Consider the following 17,200-nt stretch of genomic DNA (forward strand, 5'->3'; position numbering starts at 1 on the left):
GAGCCACCGCACCCAGCCAAGACTTAAAAGTCAAGGTCACAGCATAACCTGTCTACCCAGGCATAGTTTGTGGAGAGCATTCATGCAGCAGGTAGGGGGTTGAATGGATATCTGCTAGACTCTCAACCAACTCTAAGTTTTTATGAGCCTAAGATTCCTAACATTGATGAAAAGAAATTTCTTCCACTTCAGACGGCTGTCGGAGGTTGATGCTGCCGATGAACGATTCACCACTGGTAGATAAGAGTGATAACTGGTGCACCAGTTTCTCAATAGAGACTGATCGTCTTGCGGAGGTGATCCTGAGCGAGGAGACGATGGTCACAGTGACCGTGCCTCCCTGAGGAAGCCAGGCCAACACCATCACGTGTCACCATGCGAGCCACAGAGTCCACATAGTGGCAACACACCAAAAGTGACTGTTCATATGGTGGACATTGTATGTGTATATACATGTACATTATATGTTCAGTTATTATGTTTGTCTTGGCCGTTTCCCGGCAGGTGGTGGTTAAGTTTCTTGAGAAAGGGGTGCCTCTGACGGGGCACAGTAGCTCACGCCTGTAATCCCAGCACTTTGGGAGGCCGAGGCAGGTGAATCACGAGGTCAGGAGATTGAGACCATCCTGGCTAACACGGTGAAATCCCATCTCTACTAAAAATACAAAAAATTAGCCAGACGTAGTGGCGGGTGCCCGTAGTCCCAGCTACTCAGGAGACTAAGGGCAGGAGAACGGCGTGAACCCGGGAGGCAGAGCTTGCAGTGAGCCAAGATCGCACCACTGCACTCCAGCCTGGGCAACAAAGCGAAGACTCCGTCTCAAAAAAAAAAAAAAAAAAAGAAAGGGGTGCCTTTTTCTGATTAGCAAAAGCATGGTATGAGCTGGATGCAGCCCAAGCCCAGCCCCCCGGAGCCTCGGGCTTCCTGTTGCAGACAGGACTATAGGATAAAGCCAAGATTCCTTTGTAAGGTTCAGTCCTTGATAGCATTCCCCCGACTGACCTAATTTTTTTTAAAAGTGATCTAAGGGTCTTTCTCAAATGTACACTTTGTGATAGTTACCTGCAAATGAACATCAATTATCTGAATGTTCATAGCTTGGGGCTCCAGACTCCAACCATCCCCCCTTCAGTTTGAAAAGCCGAAGGCCAGGCGCAGTGGCTCACGCCTGTAATCCCAGCACTCTGGGAGGCCGAGACGGGTGGATCACGAGGTCAGGAGATCGAGACCATCCTGGCTAACACGGTGAAACCCCGTCTCCACTAAAAAATACAAAAAACTAACCGGGCGAGGTGGCGGGCACCTGTAGTCCCAGCTACTCGGGAGGCTGAGGCAGGAGAATGGTGTGAACCTGGGAGGCGGAGCTTGCAGTGAGCTGAGATCCGGCCACGGCACTCCAGCCTGGGCGACAGAGCGAGACTCTGTCTCAAAAAAAAAAAAAAAAAAAAAAGAAAAGCCGAAAAAACTGCAAATTTGCATGCAATCAAACAAGGCCATTATCAGTCCCAACGGACACAGGGCATTGGGTTTTGTTGGCGTAACAAGGAACGTTCGTTCCCTAGGTATAACTAATAAGTAATATGACGTGGCTCTCAGAATGAGCTGACTCCTTGCTATGCCCTAAAGACAGACAGCACCAGAGGATTGGGGAGTAGATTCTGGAGGCTCTCAAGTTCCAAGGTCAGTGTGAACTCCCCGACAAAACACTCTGCCACCCCGAATGGCCCTTGGAGCCACAACAGCAGACACTCATAAATGATGCGGCATTTACCAGACCAGACTTCTGAACCTGGGGGCCCCATAGGACTACACAGGCTGAGAACAACTCAAAAGACCACATTAATCACCTCCTGGGAGACGAGTCATTGTGCTTCCGAGCCAATGAAAAAGCCTCGGTTGTGGGCAAACACTATCTGATTGGCTGAGGACAAAGCAGTCCTCTCTTCTCAGGTAAACAACCTGAACCCGGTAGTTCTGAGCTGGGAGGAGCTTGTGCCTCTGGGAGGTCTCATGTGTTTGCGGCCTCAGCCCAACACTATGAACCTGGTACCCAGTTTTTTCAGCTGTTCCCAGAACACTGGTTAGTAAGGACTTTAATGTACCCAGGAGACAAAGCGAGTAGCCAGGGCACAGCTGGAGCCTCAAAAAGGTGCCCCGGGAGACAAACAAGGCTTCTCTTGCATTCTCCCTCCGCTTTGTCTCCAGGAGGCAAACCTCCCAGTCTCCCTCCTCAACCCGACCTCAGGATCAGGTTCTCCACTTGAGAATCCTGTCTTTACCTCCCACTCAGTATGGATAAATGAGATAATTCCTTTGTATTTCGAGGGTAGGGGAACATTTGTCAAGTACTTACTCTGCACTGGGCTATGTTTGCAAAATAAAATGAGACCAAAAATAAATCCTTGAAGGCATGTTTCAGTGTTAGAGGTACCTCCACGGCCACCCTGCCCCCACCTCACCAACTGAGGCATCCACCACCTCCCCTTCATCTCACCCCTGCCTGGAGAACACTGAAGGGCAGCCGAGGGTGACCCACCCACCAATAGCACAACTCTAGGTTTGAGGAAAAAAAAGAAATTGCGAAAATCCGTCCTCTCACACAGTACCTCGAGCGCACTCAATTTGAAATCCATCAGGTTTCACAAGCAGCTCTAGAAGGCAGGCCGGTTCCTGTCACTTACCCACTTGGATGTGTGGAGATGTCTGGGCACCCTGCTTTCCTTCTAACCTCAAGCTGCGCTCAGCTCCCCAAAAGGAATTGGTTACAGTTGGGAAGGGGAAGGAGAAAAAGAATGAAGGTTGAAGCTTGTGCTTAAAGCCCGGCGTGTGCTTGGCTGCTTCTGCCGGCTCCTACTCTCAAGGCAGGGGCACTCTGGTGGAAAACAGGACAGCAGGAGAAGATGGGGAGCCAGTTAACTACTACCTCCTCCTCCTCCTCATGGCTCATAACAGTTGAGCCCCACTGGGCTAAACTCTATACGCATAATCCCTCTCTTACCTTTTCAATGACCCAGCAGGTACTATTTCTGTTTTACAAATGTGGAAACTGAGGCTCTACAAAGGCACGTGTCCCACCCAGATTCACAAAGCCAGTAAGTGAGCTGACTCAAACCCACACCCTTAGCACCATGCAACGCCGAAGCCCAGGGTGAGAGAAACTCAAAGGGCTATCAAGGGTATGGTTCAGAACTTTTACTGGAAAGAGGAGGAAACTCCTCCCTTCCACGAGACAGCACCCTCCCCTCACGTGCTAGAACTCAGTCCGCCTTTGTTAGTGCTGCTACTGGGCTAGGATCCAGGTGATGCAGACTTTGACGGACTAATCAGAGGACCTAGCACCACCAAAGTCCAGGGGAAACAACAAACACCTGGTACATTTTGGAATGTACTTGTTTATAAGATTGTCTGTTCACAATTTAGGCAGCTGAATTTAGTATCAACTCAGAGTATTTTTCTGGGTCTGACATACTCCTTGGTCAGAGGTCAAATTGTTCCATGAAGATGAAAATTCACTGAATGAATAACCAGCTAAAATGAAGCTTTCTCATGTTACCATGGGAGGTGGAAACAGGTAGGGAGGGAGGAAGGTGATGTGGGTGTGTTTTATTGTTTCTGGAATAGGAGAGGGCTGGGTTTCTCTACTTGTGTACTTAGATTTCTAACAAGTAAAGGAGTCTGGGTTATTGTGGAGGTCACAATCCCTACATAAATACCACCACCAATTTCCATTCATCCACCCATCTAATATTTATTAAGACCTATTATATACTGTCTCTCTAGCCCAATCCACAGAAACACATAATGAAAGTTTTGTTTTTTGGTTTTGGTTTTGTTTTACAGACAGGGTCTCACTCTGTTGCCCAGGCTGTAGTGCAGTGGTGCAATCTTAGCTCACTGCAGTCTCCACCTCCCAGGCTCAAGTGATCCTCCTGCCTCAGCCTCCTGAGTAGCCAGGTCTACAGGTATGAGCCACCATACCAGACTAATAAAGGGTTTTAGAACCTAAAGAAACCTTAACCTGCAGAGCCCAACTCCCCAAGAGAAACACAAGGGCCCACTGGTAAAAGTAACTTGAGTAACCTGAACCAATGTGACCAGAACAGGAAAGGGACGGAGTCAGGCAGGGTGAGAGTCCTGGCTCTGCACCTCACTAGCTGGTGACTTTGGGCAGCTACTTAGCCTCCTATGGCTTTGTTTTCTCATCAGATGAACAAAATCACAGAGCACCTGCCCTGCCGCCCTGCTGAGGGGCTGTGCACTCGGGTGACTGCAGCATGTACTTACGCTCTGCAGAGCTGCCTGTGCCCAAAGGCAACTGTGGCCTGTCGAGTCCATCATGACTGGGTATAGGCAGGGGTCACCCTCTTTGTGCATGGTAGTAGGTTTTGAGGAAAATAAAATCCTAAGCCCCCCTTACCAACTAAACAGACTCCCTCTTGGCCAAAGGGACCCCAGAGAAATGTTAAAACTGAGTTCCACCGGGCGCGGTGGCTCAAGCCTGTAATCCCAGCACTTAGGGAGGCTGAGACGGGCGGATCACGAGGTCAGGAGATCGAGACCATCCTGGCTAACACGGTGAAACCCCGTCTCTATTAAGAAATACAAAAAAACTAGCCAGGCGAGGTGGCGGGCACCTGTAGTCCCAGCTACTCGGGAGGCTGAGGCCGGAGAATGGCGTGAACCCGGGAGGCGGAGCTTGCAGTGAGCTGAGATCCGGCCACTGCACTCCAGCCTGGGCGACAGAGCGAGACTCCGTCTCAAAAAAAAAAAAAAAAAAAAAACTGAGTTCCTGGCCATGATAGGATGGGAGGTTGAACACCCCCTCCTTATACACTCTCTCTCATTAACTGCCATTAGACTTTCTTTCCTAAGAGTTAAACAGAACCAGCCCAGCAGGGACTCCCCTCCCTTTTTGCGGGTTATTTTTTTTCTTTTGAGACAGGGTCTCATGTTTTCACCCAGGCTGGAGTATAGTGGTGCAGTGTCAACTCACTGCAGCTTCCGCCTCCCAGGTTCAAGCTGTCTTCCCCCTCAGCCCTCCCATTAGCTGGGATTACTAGTGCACCACTACGCCAGCTAATCTGTGTCTGTGTGGGGGGGGGGGTGGAGGGGGGTGTGGGAGTGTGTGGGGGTGTGTGTGTGTAGTGACAAGCATTCCTTCCTGGTAAGAGACCACCAACCACGGAATGGTTCTGGCTAATTTAGAGGCTGTGTGCAAGATGCCTCTGTGTCCTCCATTTCACCTTTTGACCTAGAGGCTAATTTTAATACATTTAAATGTTAAGTCTCCATCCCAAAGTGAACATGGGACATATGTAACATGTTTGCTTACTGTATATGCAAATGCCTCCTCCCATTATGAATATTCATAGCTCCTCCTATAACCTGTTAAATACATATACTGAGTCAACCCTTTTGGAATAAGTTTCTGTTCCACCCTTTTCTCCCTTGAAGTGCCTGCTTTCAGTTTCTATCAGAGGCTACACTTCCCAGCCTGCAGGATGGGCAGCCTGCAGGCCGCAACTCTTAATGAGAAAAGCCTTCCTCTCTAAGTTTATGAACCTTGTGATTCTTCAGTTGACATTTTGGACAGTGTGGTTGCTCTCTGCATGAGGGCAGGGAGGTGGTGCTGTCAAGTACAGCAACTTTATAGAGCATGTCAGGGCACAGTGTAGGTGCCCATTCAGAGCCTGAGGACTCATCCACTAGCTGCCCAGTGTTGGCTGCCAAGGGCTCACCACTGAGGCATTCCTCAGGAATGGCCCTCAGTCCAAGGGAGTTCCACCTCCTTACCCAGGGCAGCCCACATCCAATGACCAACAGGGGCCACTGCAGCTCCCTGAAGGATCAGCTGAGGCCCCGCTGAAGCTCTATCAATGCTATCACGTGGAGTTCCAACTTCTCCCTCTGCTTCTCTCACTTCCTTACCAAGGCTGCTCGAGCCCCTCTCCCCAGTAAACCCCCTGCATACAAACGTCCCTCCCAGGGAGCCTGACTCACAGCACCACCAAGGAACCTTGCTCCTCAGATGACGAGTCTCTGGAGCACAATCCCAAAAGGGCAAGCCCTGTTCCCCACAGCGGTTCAGCTTCACAGCTGCACCCACCTCCCCAGCCCAAGGCAGCCTGATCCACAGTGGGAAGAGAATTATCCATTGAGTGAGGTCTTGCCCCACGTAAGGCATTCTTGCCCCAAACATGCACACAGGGAGGCACAAAGACCATCTTCACCTGTGGCAGGTGAAGGCAGAGTGTGGTCCTGGACAGCCCTCCCCCCACCTATCCCTTTCTCTCCAGTGTGAGGTCCTGGAGAATGAGATCATGAACAGCAACCCTGATGCAGAACGAGCTGCTGCAGGGCTACCTTGTAAGTGGCAATAGGGCCCTGCGGAAGGGGTGGGGTAGCCCTCCCAGCCTTGCCAGGCATTAGCACACACAGGAGAGAAGGCCATGTGACCAGAGGCAGAGACAAGTCATGAGCCCCAAGACGAATGCCACGACCACCCAACACGGGGGAAGGAAGGAACAGATTGTCCCCTAGAGCCTCTGGAAGGAGCAAAGTCAGCCGACACCTTGATCTCAAGCCCAGGGAAACTAAATTTGGACCTCTAGCCTCCAGAACTGGGAGAAAATAAATGCCTATTGTTTCAAGCCATTGAGTATGAGATAATTTGTTACAGCAGCCTCAGGAAGCCATCCTGCCATCCAAGCCGTGTTGCTTCAGGCACAGCCTCTCCTCAGACTCCCTTCAGTGTCTGCAACCGTGAAGTCGTTTTCCTCCCAGCTGATTTGATATGAGAAGAGGCTTTCCCTCCTATTTCAAGTTTACAACAGCCACTTAAGAAAGAAGTGGCTTTTGGCTGGGCGCAGTGGCCCACGCCAGTAATCCTAGCAGTTTGGGAGGCCGAGGCGGGCGGATCACGAGGTCAGGAGATGGAGACCATCCTGGCTAACATGGTGAAATCCCGTCTCTACTAAAAATACAAAAAAATTAGTTGGGTGTGGTGGCGGGCGCCTGTAGTCCCAGCTACTAGGGAGGCTGAGGCAGGAGAATGGCATGAACTCGGGAGGCGGAACTTGCAGTGAGGCGAGATCACACCACTGCACTCCAGCCTGGGCAACAGAGCGAGACTGATGATGGAGATATTTGGGGACAAGAGGGGGCACTGGAGTCTAAAACAGAAAAGCATAGTTACTTATTGCTATGGTTCAACTGCATATGTCCCTCCAAAATCCATGTGTGGAACCTAAACTCCAAAGTGATGTTATGAAAAGGTGGAGGCTTTGGGGAAGTGATTTAAGTCCTGAGGGCTCTGCCTTCCTGAATGAATTAGTGCTCTGATAAAAGAGGCTGATGAGAGCACTTCAGTGTTTTTTGTTTTTAAATTGAGATGGAGTCTCTGTCACCCAGGCTGTACTGCAGTGGTATGATCTCAGTTCACTGTAACCTCTGCCGCTGAGGTTCAAGCAATTCTCCTGCCTCAGCCTCCTAAAGTAGCTGGGATTACAGGCACATGCCACCATGTCCGGCTAATTTCTTTTGTTGTTTGAGACAGAGTCTCGCTTTGTCGCCCAGGCTGGAGTGCTCACTGCATGCTCCGCCTCCCCGGTTCACACCATTCTACTGCCTCAGCCTCCCGAGTAGCTGGGACTACAGCCGCCGGGATGGTCTCGATCTCCCGACCTCGTGATCCATCTACCTTGGCCTCCCAAAGTGCTGGGATTACAAGACTGAGCCACAGCACCCAGCTTCAGGTCACAGCAAGAAGGTCCTTGCAAGACACTGAATGCTGGTACCTTGCTCTCAAGGCTGCCCAGCCTCCAGAACTATAGAAGATAATTTCTGTTCCCTAAAATTACCCAGTCTCGCTTCCTTTCCAGCTTGGACCCGGCAGAATGGCTCCCGCAAAGAAGGGTGGCGAGAAGAAAAAGGACCGTTCTGCCATCAACGAGGTGGTGACCCGAGAATACACCATCAACATTCACAAGCACACCCATGGAGTGGGCTTCAAGAAGCGTGCCCCTCGAGCACTCAAAGAGATTCAGAAATTTGCCATGAAGGGGATGGGAACTCCAGATGTGCGCATTGATACCAGGCTCAACAAAGCTGTCTGGGCCAAAGGAATAAGGAATGTCCCATACCGAATCCGTGTGCGGCGGGCTGTCCAGAAAACGTAATGAGGATGAAGATTCACCAAGTAAGCTCTATACTTTGGTTACCTATGTACCTGTTACCACTTTCAAAAATCTACAGACAGTCAATGTGGATGAGAACTAATTGCTGATCAAATACACCAAATAAAGTTATAAAATTGAAAAAAAAAAATACCCAGTCTCAGGCATTTGTTAGAGCAGCACAAATGGACTGAGACACTACACCAAGTCATTAGCCCAGTCCCATTTTTAGAGCTCCAGGCCCAGAGATGTATTAGAATTAGAGTTAACCAAACTCTAGCCACAGTTTTGGAGGAAAGGACCCTGTGAAGTCCATTCCTCCCCCAGATGGAAGAATATGAGACTGAGTCCTTCTGTCTTTTAGATCCAGAAATCACACACCATCCAGGTGCACCCAGGCCAGGCGACACCCACCTTCTGCACTTCCCCAGAGGAGATGTTGCACGAGCTGCTGGGAGGAGATGCCCGTTCACACCACTGTTCTCCACTGCTCAGAGCCCATGAGTTGGCAAAGTCATAGGGGTCCAAGGTCACGGTCCCTGTGGAGGAAAGTTTCAGGAAAATAACACTTCAGTTATGCCTGTCCCAGAACTTCTGAGTGAAAACTCTAGGATTCCTGGTGGCTTTGTGTTTTTTGCTTTCATTTTGTATAAAAAGACAGGGTCTGGCTACGTCTCCCAGGTTAGAGTGCAGTGACTATTGGCAAGTGCAGTCCCACTACTGAGCAGCACAGTAGTGACCTGACCCATCTCCGGCCTGGCTGGTTCACCCCTCCTCAGGTAACTCAGTTGTCCCCCGCTCCCCAGGAGACCCTCCTATTTTGACGCCAAGCATAGTGCGGGCACCTGGATCAGTATAGTGCTCTACAGCCCAGAAGCCCTGGGCTGAAATGATCCTCCCGCATCAGCCTCTCCAGTAGCCGAGAATGCAGGTGTGGGCCACCACACCAGGCTCTAGGTCTGTTTTTAGCCGAATCAAACTTGTATTAAACAATAAGCATGCATACAGTGCTCAGCCTAACACCACAGGGCATGGGCGTCAGAGCTCAGCAGACGCTTGGAGACTGAAGAGAGATAGAGGGATGGAGGGAGAAATGGATGGAGGAAGAAACGGATGGAGGGAGGGAGGGAGGGATATAATTACAATGAGGGAGATGAAGTGAAAGATGCTGAGGAGATGTCCTTTCCCTGTCACTTCTCCATGCCTTCACGCGCCTTTCTCCCTCCATGTGGAATGCTCTCCTCCCCGTTATTGCCTTAACTATCTCCATTCCTTCCTCAAGATGCAGCTCAAGAACCACTGCCTCCAGGGAGCGTTTCTGAACAGCTCCACTCCCATGTCTCACCCCAGCCTGTGTGGGTGTCCCCTCCTCTGTGCCCCATGGCACCCTGGGCATCCCTCTACCAAAACACTCATCACCTTTGGTTTGTGTTTTTTGCTCATATTCATCCCCATTCAACTGTGAGCTCCTTACTGAAGGGTATGGCTGTGTCTCTCATCTCTAAATTCTTATAGTGGATTATGAATGCTCAAAATATTTTTGCAGAATGAAGGTAAGAATATGACACGGAACCTAAGCCCAGTCCCAAAGTCACTGCATACTCCAGGCTCTCACAGCATCTGTGCTTTAGTACTTATAGTGCTCATGCTACTGTCAGCTACTCACAAAAGACTGTGAGGGCCTCATGGACCTACATGACCTGGTGCCAAGTAATTGCCTAATCCGTATTACAAAGGCAGTATGAGACTACTACCTTTGCAGTATTGGGATGAGTTTTTTGCATAGCCAAGCCTGAAAGAGTGAAGTATGTCTCAAGGTCAAGTAATGCATTTGCAAATAGTAAATAAACTGTCCCTGGGGGAGGAAAATATAAATGAGACCTTAGAGTATAGTCAGTTGGTATGTGGGGGTTTGATAGGCAGAAGTAGTTCCCCCCCACCACCAAAGATATATTCACTTCCTAATCCCTGGAGCATGTAAATATTATCTCATATGGCAAAAGGTGTGCTTAAGTTAGGGATCTTGAGAGGAAGAACTTCTGTTGGATTAGTTGGGTGAGCCTAAATGCAATCATCTGTATCCTTATACAAGATGGGTAGAGGCTGGGCACAGTGGCTGACACCTGTAATCCAACACTTTGGGAGGCCAAGGAGGGTGGATCACAAGGTCATGAGATCAAGACCATCCTGGCCAACATGGTGAAACCCCATCTCTACTAAAAATACAGAAAAATTAGCCAGGCATGGCGGCATATGCTTGTAATCCCAGCTCCTCAGGAGGCTGAGGCAGGAAAATTGCTTGAACCTGGGAGGCAGAGACTACAGTGAGCTGAGAATGCGCCACTGCACTCCAGCCTGGTGACAGAGCAAGACTCCAGCTCAAAAAAAAGACATGGGTAGAGGGAGACGGGCAAAGACACACACAGAGGAGAAAGCAATGTGAAGACAGAGGCAGAGACTGGAATGATGTAGCTCTGAGTCAGGTATGACTGCAGATGGTGGAAGGTTAGGAAGAGATGCTTCCCAAGAGCTTTTGGAGGGAGCTTTGGCCCTCCCAACACCTTGATTGCAAACTTCTGACCTCTAGCACCATGAGAGAATAAATTTCAGTTGTTTCAAGCCATCGAGTTTGTCGTAACGTGTTGGTAGCCACAGGAAACTGATATATGGGAGAAGCCAAAGGCAAGAGAACTTAAATTTGTGGCATGTTGACTGTGTGACAGACATTGTGATAGGTACTCTCTGGGTACTCAGTCATTCCATATCACACAGGTTTTGACACTTTCTAAATAAACCACATTAAGGAAGAGACATAGAGGAGGCTTCGTGTTGTTGCCTGAGCAAAGCCCTTCTATGACCCTGTGTGATCTGGGCTGATCCTAATTCCTGACATGCAAATAAAGAGACTAGATGACTTTCTAGGGTCGTTTTTAGCCCTGACCGTCTGTGAAGTGAAATTTTATAGGCTAGATCCGAAATGAGACACAGGCTGTCCAAGAGATGGAATTACAAATATTCTTGCTTAGAGAAAACTCTGAGAGCTGGAGTAAAAACCAAGCTGAGCAGATTCCTAGAAGTCAAGAAGCAAAGTTAACTGTTTGGGGACAAATATTGTTGAGTCTTTAACAACCAGAGACAACTACACCCCCAATCCTTTGAGGATGGTTTCTGAAATATCACCAGAGTCCTGAATTTTTACCAACGAACACCAACGCAGCATAGACCCCATTTTCAGTGTTTCAACTTTAAAGCCTGGGAATATGAAAGATATTCAAGGCTGAGACTTCCATTTCTAGTAATTTGACAGATTAGAACACACTGAAATACTTGCCACTACAATGGACAAATGCCCTACTGAATTCATAACTAATCTTACCAAAAAAATAAGAAATTTCAAAAGACAGGCCTGGCGCAGTGGCTCACGCTTATAATCCCAGACTTTGGGAGGCCGAGGCAGGCAGATCACAAGATCAGGAGATCGAGACCATCCTGGTTAACATGGTGTAACCCCGTCTCTACTAAAACTAAAAAAAAATTAGCCAGGTGTGGTAGCGGGCACCTGTAGTCCCAGCTACTCGGGAGGCGGAGGCAGGAGAATCGCTTGAACCCAGGAGGCGGAGCTTGCAGTGAGCCGAGATCGCGCCACCGCACTCCAGCCCGGGCAATAGAGCAAGACTCCGTCTCCAAAAAATACACACGTGTGTGTGTGTGTGTATGTGTGTATATACATAAAGTGTGTGTGTATATACACATACATATACAAAGATCAATTGGCTCTACTTCTGGGTCTCTATTCTGTTCCACTGATCTAATGTGTGTGTATATATACACACGTATATATACATATGTGTACACACACACACATATATATACACACACAAAGATCAATGGAACAGAATAGAGACCCAGGAACAGAGCCAACTGATCTTTGACAAAGCTGACAAGAATATATACCAGGGAAAAGACACCCTCTTCAACAAATGGTGCTGGGAAAACTGGATTGCCATATGCAGAAGAATGAAACTGGACCCCTATCTCTCACGTATGCAAAAACCAATCAACTCAAGATGTGTTAAAGACTTAAATGTAAGGCCTGAAACTATAAAAATAGAAGGAAAAAACCTTGGGAAAACTGTAATGGATGTTGGTCTAGGCAAGGAATTTCTGACTAAGACTTCAAAAACACAGGCAACAAAAACAAATAGACAAATGAGACCTCATTAAACTAAAAATCTTCTGCACAGCAAAAGAAATCATCGACAGAGTGAAGAGACAGCTTGCAGAATGGAAGAAAATATTTGCAAACTTCCTCATCCAGCAAAGGACTAGTATCCAAAATACACAAGGAATTCAAACACCTCAACAACAATGAAAAATAAGTAATATCAGCAAGAAGTGGGCAAAGGACATGAATAGACATTTTTCAAAGGAAGACACAGAAATATCTGACAGGAATATGAAAAAAATGGTCAACATAAGTTGTCACGAGAGAAACGCAAATTAAAACCACAACGAGGTATCATCTTACCCTAGTCACAATGGTTGTTATTAAGAAGACAGAAAATAACAGGTGTTGGCAAAGATGAGGAAAAAGGGGAACTCTTACACACTGTTGGTGGGAATGTAAATGAGTACAACCTCTATGGAAAACAGTATGGAGACTTTTCACAAAACTAAAAAAAAAAAAAAAAAAAAAAGACTGCCAGGCATGGTGGCTCATGCCTGTAATCCCAGCACCTTGGGAGGCTGAGGCAGGCATATCATGAGGTCAGGAGTTTGAGACCAGCCTGGCCAACATTGTGAAACCCCATCTCTACTATAAAAAATACAAAAAAAAAAAAAAGAGCCAGACGTGGTGGCATGCGCCTGTAGTCCCAGCTGCTCAGGAGACTGAGGCAGGAGAATTGCTTGAAGCCGGGAAGTACAGGTTGCAGTGAGCTGAGATCGGGCCACTACACTCCAGCATGGACAACAGAGCGAGACTGTCTCAGAGGAAAAAAAAAAAAAAAAAAAAAAGACTATCATTCAATCCAGCAATCCCACCACTGGATATCTACCCGAAGGAAAAGAAATCAATATATCAAAAATATACCTGCAATGGTAGATTTATCGTGCATTATTCACAACAGCAAAGACATGGTATCAACCTAAATGCCCATCAACAGATAATCAGATAAAGAAAATGTGGTACATATACACAGTGGAAGACTATTCGGCCATAAGAATGAAATCACATCTTTTTTTGCAGCAACATGGGTGGGATTGAAGGTCATTATGTTAAGTGAAACAAACCACAGAAAGTCAAATATTACATGTTCTCACCGATAAGTGGTTACTAAAAAATGTGTACACACAGTAGAATGGTAAGATATTGGAGACTCAAAAAGGTGAGTGTGAGGGCAGCAGGTGATGAGAAATTACTTAATGGGTACAAAGTATATTGCACCCTGAAAGTCCTGACTTGACCACTACACAATCTGTGCGTGTAACAAAACTGCACTTTTACCCCATAAATTTATACGATTTTTTTTTTTTGAGACAGAGTCTCATTTTGTCACCCAGGTTAGAGTGCAGTGCGGTGATCTCAGCTCATTGCAACCTCCATCCCCTGGGTTCAAGCAATTCTCCTGTCTCAGCCTCCCTAGTAGCTAAGATTACAAGCATGCGCTACCACCCCCAGCTAATTTTTGTATTTTTAGTAGAGACAGGGTTTTGCCATGTTGGCCAGGCTGGTCTTGAACTCCTGACCTCAAGTGATCCATCCACCCCAGCTTCCTGAAGTGCCAGATTACAGGCGTGAGTCACAATGTCTGGCCTTATGTAAATTTTTAAAAAGAAAAAATTTAAAAAATATTTAAGAAGAAATTATGTATCAAATTTTTCTCCTTTTAAGAGAAATAGACATTATAAAAGGCAGTATTTTAAAATTTCACATACCTGAAAAATGATGAAATATATGAAGAAAACAGAATTGCCATTAGAAATCATTCAGGAATTCTGCCTCTGGGTATATATTCGAAAGAATTGGTCCGGCCACAATGTGTGTGTGTGTATGTACACACACACATATATATAGTTACATATACACATATATACACACACATACACACATATATACAGTGCAGCTAAAGTGATATTTAAAGGGAAATTTATAGCCCTACATGTACATATCAGACAATAAAATCGGTGCTGGAGAAAACCAAAAAATAAACTATCATTTTTTCCAATACAGTATATTCCAGTGAACAGTTCATTGTTTCCCTACATGTTTACTTTTTTTTTTTTTTTTTTTTGAGACGGAGTCTCACTGTCACCCAGGCTGGAGTGCAGTGGCACGATCACCACTCACTGCAAGCTCCGACCCCAAGGTTCATGCCATTCTCCTGCCTCAGCCTCCCGAGTAGCTGGGACTACAGGTGCCCATCACCATGCCTGGCTAATTTTTTTGTATTTTTAGTAGAGAAGGGGTTTCACCGTGTTAGCCAGGATGGTCTCGATCTCCTGACCTTATGATCTGCCCACCTTGGCCTCCCAAAGTGTTGGGATTACAGGTATGAGCCACCGCGCCTGGCCTGCATGTTTACCCTCTAATCAGAAAGTGATTGGGTCATAAGGAAGAAAGATAACTTAAATACAAGTGTTTAGCTTTGGCAAGGGAACATTACTAATTGTATGTTTATCTAATTGAAATTAAAGAAGATAGAAATATTCATCTTCAGTGTTTTCACATTATCCATACTACCTTCTATTGCTCATTAATACACACATGCACACACACATGAACTGGCCTCTTTGGATCATGTGGAGGACCACTCCATAGATTTTATCCACTCCACTGTAGTGGGGTGAGGAGGATCGACTCAAACCACCCAGCTTTGACCAACCATCTGCCATGTGCAAGTTGCTACAGAGAATTCAAAGTTGAACGAAGTCAGGTTTGAGGAACTCTAAGACCGATTTAACTAGAGGTCTGGGCACTGGAATGGAATGAAGAGATAATGTTGGCAACAGAAATTGAGGTGGTCACCGTGAGGTCTGAATGGCAGGAAAGGCATGTTAGTGAAGGTTTATGAGGAAGGAAACAAAAAGCATGGCCACACTTCAGGGAAATGGTATCCCAGAACATCTTACCTTCTTGGGTCATGAAGTCATCTTCAGCAAAGATGTTAAAGTTGCCACACAGCCCGCAGGTCTTGTTGAAGTATCTGTCTGACAGCAGGACTTGAAAGTTGCCGCTGCCATCGATCCTGGCCACAAAGCCATAGGCCTCACCGGACAGCTTGTAGTACCCAGCCTCAGTTTCTAGATACAGCCCTTTGGAGGCATAGGGCATGGAGACGCTGGAGGGCAAAGGCTAAGTTCAGAAGTGGGCTTCTCGTGCATTTTCTGGATTTCTCTCCCACCTTCTAACCCCAACCCCATGTTGTAGGGTTCAGACCGTGATGCAAAGTGGCTGAGGACCCAGAGCAGCAGACCTGGCTCCCACCCAGCCCTGCTACTCCCTTCCTTGGAACATCTGCTTCCATTCTCTGTGCCCCAGCTTCCTCATCTAAAAATGAGGGGTTTGTGCCAGGGGATCCCTAGGGTCCTTTCTAACTCAGACACTCTGGGCTTACCTTTTGTCCCCCTGTGTCACAGTACCATTGACAAACAAACGGATGTCAAAGAATTCCCCAAGATACACGGAGAGGCTCGCTCTCTTGCCATTCTGGAAGTCCCCTGAAAGAGGAAAAGTGAATAGTAGTGGCTATGACTCCCCTCAAAAAACACATTAAGAATCTTATCTACATAACTACATAACCTTCTCTCAGCAGAAAACACCCCAAAGTCTTTACAAGTGAGCAACAAAAAAATCTCCCCAAAAATCTCATTTTCTCACCCATTTTTCCATTCATCTAAAAATAACTGAATAACTTCTGGATACATAACCCTCAGGTGGGCTCTTAAAAATCACAAACGAAAAATCTAAAAGCATGATCTCTTGCTTCCGGGAGTTCACAACCTGTGCATAAACAGAAGACAAACACGCGACAATTGAGTATATCGTAAGGCAGCAAACGAAAAGGCAACACCGTGAGTTACTGGTAACAGGTGCTCTAGGAGAGTGTTATTCATTATTGAGACAGGGTTGTGCTCTGTCGCCCAGGTTGGGGTGCAGTGATGTGAACATGGCTCACTGTAGCTTCCACCTCCTGGGCCCAAGCAATCCTCTCACCTCAGCCTCTGGGGTAACTGGAACCACAAGTATGTACCGCCACACCCATCTAATTTTTTCTTTTTGTAGAGACAAGATCGCTACCGTCTGGCCTAGCAGCGCTATTTAAAATGATACTAGCTGGGTGTGGTGGCTCACGCCTGTAATTCCAGCACTTTGGGAGGCTGAGGCGGGCGGATCACAAGGTTAGGAGATCAAGACCATCCTGGCTAACACAGTGAAACCCTGTCTCTACTAAAAAAATAAAAATAAAAAATTAGCCGGGCGTGGTGGCAGGTGCCTACAGTTCCAGCTCTTTGGGAGGCTGAGGCAGGAGAATGACGTGAACCTGGGAGGCGGAGCTTGCAGTGAGCCAAGATCACACCACTGTACTCCAGCCTGGGCAACAGAGCAAGACTCCATCTCAAAAACAAAAATAAAATGGTATCTTAGGACAGCCCAAATCAGAATCCCTGGGCTGTTTCAAATGGAGATTCATGAGCTCTGCCTAAATTTACTGAATTTGATTATCCAGGAGTTTACAGATTGTGTGGGTCAAATGCCTTACACAGCACATGGAAATAAGCACACACTAAATGGCTGACAACGGAAATGTCTGAAGATCGACACATGATAAAATACTGAGAACGGTATAGTTGTGAGGGCTGAACAGGGTGACAAGGGTGATGGTGGCCGGCATGAAAGAAGAAACACAAGCAAGAGACATTTTTCACAGCACGACCAAACCTTAGCAAGCCTCATAGTTTCTGAGAACTGCTACTTGTGCTGGGTCTTTGATATTCAAAGATAATTGGTCATAAGAATCAAAAG

At 47.1% G+C, this 17,200-nt stretch overlaps 1 protein-coding gene and 1 pseudogene across 3 annotated transcripts in view; one reads left to right on the plus strand and one right to left on the minus strand.

The window, feature by feature from the left end:
• Positions 1-17,200, minus strand: part of VWF (von Willebrand factor) — a 182,764-nt gene that overhangs the window by 141,760 nt on the left and 23,804 nt on the right. For all 3 annotated transcript variants that reach the window (XM_021921932.2, XM_021921933.2, XM_021921934.2), the window contains exons 4-6: positions 15,792-15,894; positions 15,307-15,515; positions 8,590-8,714 (exon numbers count right to left, since the gene is read on the minus strand). In XM_021921932.2, the coding sequence (XP_021777624.2) occupies positions 8,590-8,714; positions 15,307-15,515; positions 15,792-15,894 (437 nt within the window). The remainder of the gene's footprint in view (positions 1-8,589; positions 8,715-15,306; positions 15,516-15,791; positions 15,895-17,200) is intronic.
• On the plus strand, positions 7,873-8,314 carry LOC108580876 (annotated as a pseudogene).

This window comes from Papio anubis, chromosome 9 (assembly GCF_008728515.1).
Source record: "Papio anubis isolate 15944 chromosome 9, Panubis1.0, whole genome shotgun sequence".
NCBI lineage: Eukaryota > Metazoa > Chordata > Mammalia > Primates > Cercopithecidae > Papio > Papio anubis.